The 8371-nt window shown below is 39.8% G+C and overlaps 3 protein-coding genes across 3 annotated transcripts in view; 2 read left to right on the top strand and 1 right to left on the bottom strand.

Moving 5' to 3' along the window:
• Positions 1–339: 339 nt before the first annotated feature.
• Positions 340–6043, top strand: CSUI_007843 (dna mismatch repair c-terminal domain-containing protein; the record flags this gene model as incomplete). The annotated part of the gene is made up of 3 exons (XM_068067986.1): positions 340–399; positions 888–4081; positions 4561–6043. Coding segments are annotated over 3 exons (4350 nt in total), but the record flags the coding sequence as incomplete, so codon positions are not given.
• Positions 6044–6125: 82 nt separating this feature from the next.
• On the top strand, positions 6126–6798 carry CSUI_007842 (uncharacterized protein). Its single transcript, XM_068067985.1, has one exon. The coding sequence runs from the start codon at positions 6469–6471 to the stop codon at positions 6643–6645; it is 177 nt and encodes a 58-aa protein (XP_067920042.1). The 5' UTR covers positions 6126–6468; the 3' UTR covers positions 6646–6798.
• Positions 6799–7183: 385 nt separating this feature from the next.
• The window catches only part of CSUI_007841 (uncharacterized protein), a 3822-nt gene continuing 2634 nt past the window's right edge, over positions 7184–8371 (bottom strand). The window contains exon 2 of the mRNA XM_068067984.1: positions 7184–8278. Coding sequence (XP_067920041.1) covers positions 8255–8278 — 24 coding nt within the window. The 3' untranslated portion in view covers positions 7184–8254. The remainder of the gene's footprint in view (positions 8279–8371) is intronic.

The raw sequence follows: 8371 nt of genomic DNA, 5'->3' as shown, positions 1-8371 counted from the left end.
CCGTCACCACCTGAATGTAGGACATTCTTCTATGAGGATATACATACATACATATATATAGATATATATAGATATATATATGTGAACATTTGGATCTATGTATATCTATATGTATAAAGATATATATATATATATATGTTTACTTGGATAGTTGAAGGCGTGAAATATGAAGAAGAAGAAGAAAGATTTCTCACCTTCTCTCTTGCCGTTATCTTCTTCTGGCCTTTCATAGCCATGTTTTGCCGGTATCTTTTCCCTTCTTTGTTGGATCCTTTTCTTCTCTTTCATCCCCTTCTTTCTCTTCTTTTTCTCTCTCTTCTTTCTTCCTTGTCGTGTCGCAGAAAGGACAAGCAAGAAGTTTTAATCGCCGTAGAGAAAGAAGTTGCTTCAGCTCTCCTGGTAAGAAAAGAGATAAGAAAGAAAGAAAGATAGAAAAGAAGGAGTTGCATCTTTTCTACTCTTCTTCTTCTTCTCTTCACTGCTGTAGAGGCAGAGAGAGGAAGGAGAGAGAAGAAGAGCAGGGTAAGCAACCATGACAAGAGACATGTTGAAGGACATAAAACAATCCCTCTCTTCTTCTCTCTTTCTCTTCTTTTCTCTTTCTTTTCTTCTTTTCATAATGGATATCTCATAAGCAAAGAGAAACATACAAAGGGAGAGCCTTAAATGCATGTATAAGTATCACTATATATATATATATGCATATATATATATATATATATATAAGGTGTGTACGTATATATGATTGTGTGTAAAATGTGCGCTTGCTGCTCAGATGGGTCTGCTCGTTATCGATTTCGTCTTTCTTTCTTTTCTTCTTTCTCCTCTCCTTGCCCTTCTGACTTCTTTCGCTTTCTTTCTTTTCTTTCTTTCTTTCTTTTGTGTAGGAGGCTATAACGGAGTTCATAGCACCTACAGTCACTTCGCTTCAGTCTTCTCCACACCCTTCAACACTTTCCTCTCTCTTCTCTTCTCAGTCTTCTTCTTCTTCCTTTTCGTCTCAGTCTTCTTCTTCTTCCTTTTTGTCTCAATCTTCTTCTTCTTTCTCGAGCTTCGCTAGCATATCAAGAGGCAAAGAAGAAGAAGAAAGGGGTGGTGGAGACAGAGATAGAGAAATAGATACACCTCAGATGAAGTATGGAAGATCTACAGAAAGAGAGGGAGAAGAAGAGAAGGGAAATGCACAAACCTCTTCTCAAGAGAGTGGCGAAACTTCTTCTTCTTTGTTGAAGACTCCGGAGAAGGTAGAAGAAGAAGAAGAGAAAGAGAAGAAAGAAGAAGAGAAAGAGAAGAAAGGAAAGATGGCTATTGAGGCATCCAATCACGATGTACATGCTTCTCCATCTCTTTCCTCTGACTTTGTCTCTTCTTCTTCTCCTCTTTCTTCTTCTTCTCCTCTTTCTTCGTCTTCTTCGACATTTCATTCTCCAGACCCATCAAGCGTCTCTTCTTCTTCATCTTCCTTGTCGCTACCTTTCTATAGCTTCACAGATGACTTGCTTTCTTCTTCTTCTTTCTTCTCCCCTGTACCATACACCTCTTCTTCTTTTTCTTCTCCTTCTCTCTCTTCTTCCTCCTCTTCTTCCTCTTCTCTTTCGCATCTTCCTGCCTCTTCCGCTTGTATGCAAGAGGAGGAAGAAAGGGAAGAAGAAGAAGTAAAGACAGAAAAGCAGAGTTTGAGGGCTGAGAAACTAGACGAGAAAGATGAAGAGAAGAAGGACAGAAAGGAAGATGAAGGCACAGAAAATCCTCATAAGTATCGCCAGGGTCTTGATCCCTCAAAGGGACGAGAAGAAGTAGAAGAAGATGCAAAAGAAGAAGAAGAAGAAAAAAAGTGCAGACAGAGAGGATTCTCATCTCTCCAGCATGCAGAGGCGAGTCTTTCTTCTCCTCCTGTTTCATCTCTTCTATCTAAAGAAGACAGAGAGAAAGAGAAGAAAGACAAGATGCTTTTTTCCTCTTCTTCTTCTCCATCTTATGCTCCAGATGGAGAGAAACAACGTCTTCTCCCTTCTTCTTCTTTTCTTCCTCGTCGGCGACGGTCGTCTTTCTTCTTTTCTTCTTCTCCTCGAGAGACAGACAATGAACGGAGAGACGAGCAGAGAGACCACTTCAAAAAGTCAGAGAAAAGAGAAGAAGAAGGAGAAGAAGAAGATCAAGAAGATGAAAGAAACGAAGAAGAGGAAGAGGAAGAATGCGGTAAGGAAGAGAGAAGAGAAAGAGAGAGTGACGAAGATGAAGATGAGGTAGAGACAGGGGAGAGAAGAGAAAGGAAAGAAAAGGAGAGAGAAGAAAGATGCACAGCTCAGCAAAGAAAGGACGTCAGAACAAAGAAGAAGAAGAAGAGACGGAAAGATGAAGATATGGATGAAGATAAGAGAAAAGAAGAGGATGAAGAGCTTTTATTTAAGGAGACACTTCGGAGCGCTGTAGGTACACTCCATCTCTCTCAGTCAGACATCAACCGATTATATCTCCTCTCTGACAATGAAGATAAAGAAAAAGAAAAAGAAAAAGAAGCAAAAAGAGAACCTTTTTCTCTTTCTCAATCTTTTTCTTTTTCTTATCCTCCTGGATTTTCTTTTGCATCGAGCTGTAGTGACACCCGAGCCTTACAGTCTTTTGACGCATGCAATTCGAGTTTTTTCTTCGACAAAAGAGCCTTTGCCGATATGAAGATTATAGGCCAGTTCAATCTAGGGTTTATTCTCGCCTGTCTCATCAGAAGAGAAGAGGCTAAAAGTAGAGAAGAAAGATCTAAAGAGAAAGAAAGAAAAGAAGTTGTCTTCTCCACGAAACGGACACCGCAAAGTAAAGAGGAGAGAGAAAGCGAAAGAGAAGAAGAAAGAAAAGAAAAGGAAAGAGTGATAGAAGAAGCAGAAAAGAAGAAGAAGAAAGAGAATGATAATGCAATTAGAGAGGGGAAGGAATGCGATGAATGTGATACCGAAGAAGAAACATTTTCTTCATCTCTTCTTTTTCCTTCTTCTTCGTGCGTTCCCAATGGAAATCTCTCTTCTTCGTCTTCTCTCTCTCCTTCTTCTTCTCTTTCTCTTTCTCCCGTTGATAAGGGTGTCCCTTCATTTTCGGGAGGGGTGTGCTATTCTATATTTATTGTCGATCAGCATGCGAGCGATGAAAAGAAGCGCTTCGAAGACCTCAATCGACACTTCAGACCATCGACGCAGCCGTTAATTTCTCCTCTTCTCCTCACTCTCCCAGCTGATATGAAGAGAACTCTCCTCGAATACAAAGATATTCTACACCTTAACGGTTTCCGCATCAAGAGAATTAAAGCCCCTTCCTTCTCTTCTTCTTCTTCCTCTTCTTCTTTCTCTTCTTCTTCTGAAAATGCAAGGACAGGGAGAAGAAGAGAAGGAAGTGCGATAATAGGGGAGATGCGTGAAGAGGCAGAAAGAGAAGGAGAAGAAGAAGAGGATAGAAAGAGAGATGTGCGGTTGAGTCAGAAGGAGAAGGAAGAAGAAGACGAAGAAGAGAAGAAGAGAGAGATGTTGGCGAAAAAGATTGAAGAGGGTGATACGAAGAAAAAGAAGAAGAAAAGAAGAGAATGGACGGGATTCCTCGCTTTGAAGAAGGATGGCTGTGAGGAGAAAAGAAAAGAGAAAGAAAAAGAAAAAGAAGAAATCCATGACGAAGAAGAAGGAGAAGAGAAGATTTATTTGACAAGTCTTCCTGTAGTGGAAGGGGTGCAGTTGAAGGAAGAAGACTTTTTCGAGTTTCTCTCTTCTCTCATGCAAGAAGATGAAGTTGCCGCCTTAGCTAGATCTCGTCGGCACCTCCAGTCTTCTCCTTCTTCTTCGTTCCCAAGGAAAAGAAAAAGAAGAAAGCAAGAGAAGAAAAAGAAGAAAGAAGAAGAAGATGAATACGATTCCACAGATGAAGGAGAAAGTGAAGAGTCATCTGGAGAAGAAGAAGAAGAAAGATATGGGGGATGGCTTGCTCCTCCTCCTCCTCCTCCGTCTACTTCTGCTTCTGTTTCTCCTCCTATTTCTTTTCTTCATCTCCATCATCGTGTTCTGCAGTGTCGACCCGAGAAAGTTTGGAATATCCTTGCTAGCAGGTTTGTGGCTTATCGAAGCACCCCCACCCTCTACATACATGGGCCTATATATCTATAGAAACTAGCACATATACATACATGTACACTTATACATAGGCAGAGGGAAGTATCGATCGTATGTGCTGACATATTCTCTCTCCCTATGAATATATATATATATATCTATATACATATGTATCTGAGTGTACTGCTTGTTGCTAGTCTATGCGTCGTCGTCGTAGTAGGAAGAGAAGTAGAAGTAGACGTAGGAGGAGTAGTAGTAGTAAGAGCAGCATTAGAGAAGTAGAAGTAGACGTAGGAGTAGTTTGAGTGGTAGGGGCTCTCCACACGATAAAGAAGACCAACCTGAAGCTTCCCTCTTTTCTCTCTTCTCTCCTTTCTTCTTTCTTCGTCTTCTTTTTCTTTTTGGCGTCATCTCCCTCATATCGTTTTTCTTTCTTTCTATCTTTCTGTCTCCGTCTTTCTTTCTTTCTTTGTAGAGCGTGTAGATCAGCTATAATGATCGGGGATTCTTTAAATGTGAAGGAGATGAGGAAAATTTTGAGAAGTTTGTCGACCCTTCATCTGCCCTTCAACTGTCCTCATGGAAGACCCACTGTAAGACATCTATGCGATGTAAGAAGAAAAGAAAAGAAAACTTCTTCTTCTCTTCTTCTCTCTTCTTCTTCTTCTTTTGACTTGGATTCTCTCTCTTCTTCGAGTGACGATGAAGAGGAAGAGGAAGAAGAAGAAGGAAAAGAGAAGAGGTGGATGGATACCATGAACGAGAAGAAGAAGAAGAAGACATGCAGTGCTTTCGGAACAGAAGAAGAAAGAGAAGAAGAAAAGAAAGGAGATGGCAATGATGAACAAGAAGAAGAAGGCGAGAAGGATGGGGAAGAGGACAGGAAAGAAGAAGAAGAGAGAGACGTGATGTGTGAAGAAGATGAGACGAGAGAGAGGCATCTAGAGAGAGAAGAGGAGGCATGTGAAGAGGCAAGAAGAAGAGAGATAAGGAGAAAGCGAAGGAGAACAAGCATGGAAGAAAAAGAAGAAAAGAAAACGAAAAAGAAAGAGAACACCATGAACTCGTCAGTGAGTGTAGATGATAAGAGGAAGAAGGAGAAGAAGATGACGACAGATAGCCAAGAAGAAGAAGAAGAAAAAGCGAAAGAAATGAGGTTGCTCCATGAATTTGAAGGAGGAGGAGAAGAAAGAGAAAAAGAAGAACGAGAGAATTCTCTTGGTAAAGAGTCCAAAGAAGAAGAAGAAGAAAGAGAAAGGCAGAAGGAGAGGATCGGAAAGAAGAAAGAAAAGAAGAGGAAGAAGGATTTCCGGACTGAAGAGAATGAAGAAGATCAAGAAAATGAGAAAGAAGAAGAAGAAAACAAGGAGAACAAACAAGATATGCTTTTCACTTCCGAAGAAGAAGAAGAGGAAGGAGTGGAGAGGTCCAAAGAGAAGAAGGAAGAGGAAGAGGATGATAAAGAAGATGGAGAAGGTCAAGAAGAAGAAGAAGAAGACAATTCTAAAGAGGATGAGAAGGAGTCAGATTTAATGAGAGGTCTCAAAGTTTATGAGCTCTCATTTGACTAACATTAACCAACCTATCTCTATCTCTCTCTCTCTTTCTTCTTCTTCATCTTCTTCTTCTTTGTGTGGTATGTTTTGTATCTATGTATTTATTTCTCTCGTTTTCCTCATCATCACTCGACCTCAGTATGGAGAAAAATCACAAAATTTCACGCTCTTCTTGCTCTCCTCTTTTCTCTCTTTCTCCTCTCTCTTCTCTTTTGTCTCGATCAATTCTTCTTCACTTCTTTTTCTAAATCTTGCTTCTCAAGCATCTTCCCTCTCTTTTAGATCTGTAGACACGGGTAGACACGCATGTCTATCTCCATCTATGTATTTCCACATGTACACATCTACACAGGGAACTAATGTAGTTCTGCATGTGCGTGCATATCTACCTATGTCCATGTATATATATGTATATATATATATATGTATATATATGTGTATATATGTATGTATGTGACACGGTACTAGTGCATGCATGGGTTGATACCTCTGTATGTGGGGGTTCATACACGTGTATGTTTCTGTAGGGAGACAAGACCTTTCATCCCTGTCTCATGAGTAGACAGTTTCTTCTCTTTTTCTCTTCTTTCTTTCTGTTTCTTCGTAACACCTTCTTACAAAGAGAGAAAGGAAAGAAGACATGAAAAAGTAAACTTTTTCATCTTATCGTTTTCGTGTATAAAGTGATCTAATGGGGTGTATGTACACCTCCACCCGTGAGCTGTATTTTTGAGGGAAGTTTGCATGCTACTGCAGAAGTTCGAATGAAGAGAAAACACTTTCTTCTCTTTTCTTTCTTTTCTTGTTAAAGACACCTTACCTTGTTCATGAAGAAAAGAATGAAAGAGATGAAGAGGGAAACGACGGGAGTAAGAATAATTCTTGTATCACATACGGTCGGCTTCTCTCTTCTTCTCTATCATTTTCCAAAAGAGGGAAAGACAGAAGAAAAGAGAGAGGAGAGAGAGGGATGTATATACGAATTTCGCTTCACCCATAGATGAAGATACATAGAGATAAATAAAGTTAGATACGTGTCTGATATACATGGAAAGTATGGTAGTGTAAGAATTTGTGGGGTGTATGTACACCTCGTAGTTTTGGGTTTGCGATGAAAACTCATCCATTTGAACCAAGTGTCCTTGATCTTTTCTAGCTATCTTTCTTTCTTTCTTTTCTCTTTAGAATGTGAGGTAGAAAAGGTCATCTTTTCCTCCTTTCACTTCATTCTTTCTTTGAATTAGGACCGACCATTCAATACAGTTAGTTCTCTTAACTCCTCCTCGCTTTTCTTTTTCTCCTTTCTCTCTTCCCCTTGCTAGTCTCTTCTATTGTTCCCCTCCAACAGGAGAGAAACAGAAGAAAGCTACAGAGACGGACAGAATCTAGATAGATTAAAGATAGATAGATAGATAGTTGTCAGAAGAAGAAGTGCGAGATAAAGAAAGGAAGAAGAGAAGAACATATAAAAGAACGGGAGAAAAGACACGTCGTCGTCGTTGTTGACAGCAGACTAATCTTGTCTAGTATCTCACAGCTATATGTCTCATACATACATAGAGATATATGCCTATCTTTAGATATCTCCAAGCTTCGTAGAAAAGATAAAGAAGACAAGATCGAAAGCTAGCTAGATGCTTTCTCTCTTTCTTTCTTCCCTCAGTTTTGACTTGAGAAGTCTTTATGCGTTTATTCTCCGTAGAGGAAGAAGAAATCCAAAACGGCATGCGTCCGAGTAATCAGGCTGGATCGGCTTATATTCGGAGGGGAAAAGCTAAAGAGAAAACGTCTCTATAAGAAAGGAGACATCCAACAAGCCTTAGTATCCACACATAAAAAATGACGTAGAAATAGATCCAAGAGGATAGAGGAGCATGCATTTTCTTCATGAATTATGTATATCAAGAGAGATAGAGAAAGAAGAGAGGGAGATAGAGAAAGTTTAGGGCTCTCTTCACTTTTCTTCACATTCCTTCGGTCTCTCTCTGGGAGAAAGATCAGGATGAGAATGTCTTTCCTCTTTTTCTTCTTCTTTCGTTTTGTTGGCGATTCTTCAGCAACTTCAAGAGGGGAGGCAAAGATATACGCAGACGAAAGAAAGAAAGAGACAAGAGAAGGAAAGTCTAAAAAGGAAAGGAGAGAGAAAGAAGTAGGAGAAGTTTACTACTCACTCTATCATAATTATGGAAGGATAAATAACTCCATTCTCTCTGTCTCTTGCAGAAAGAAAGAGACAGAGACAACTAGGATTTTCTGTATCTTTCTCTCTCTCTTCTTCTTGCTATATCTGAGGTGTAAGCCGCCAGCAGATAGAAAAAGAACAAGAGGAAAATGAAGAAAGAAAGGCTATCTATTCATTCATCTCTATCTATCTTTAATCTATCTTGAATGTGTGTATGTGTGGCTTCGGACCCTTTGGTGTATGTATGTATTAGTAGAGATTTAGGAAGAGACGTCTAAAGAAGCCTAGCCTTTCCAGGGTGAAGAGAAGATGGCCCGACTCCGTTAAAGAAAGAGACATTCTCAACCTCTTCGACTCTAGTAAGAACTTGTACAAGCCCTACACATGAAATAAAAGAAGAAGAAGAAGGAAAACAATTATGAGAATGAGATTCATGAGAATTGAAGGTTTGGCCCCTATCCCATGAAAAGAAAGAAAGAGTGAGAAAGAAAGAAAGAAAGAGGGAGAAAGAGTGAGAAAGAAAGAGGGAGAAAGAAAGAGTGAGAAAG

The sequence above is a fragment of the Cystoisospora suis genome (assembly GCF_002600585.1).
Source record: "Cystoisospora suis strain Wien I chromosome Unknown contig_4222, whole genome shotgun sequence".
NCBI classification, from domain to species: Eukaryota; Apicomplexa; class Conoidasida; order Eucoccidiorida; family Sarcocystidae; genus Cystoisospora; species Cystoisospora suis.
Note: the sequence above shows the minus strand (reverse complement) of the source record. Positions and strands in the feature narration are given on the sequence as shown.

Excerpts from the sequence above, each read along its gene's own strand:
- CSUI_007842 (XM_068067985.1), top strand. The coding sequence starts at position 6,469 with ATGAAGAAAAGAATGAAAGAGATGAAGAGGGAAACGACGGGAGTAAGA.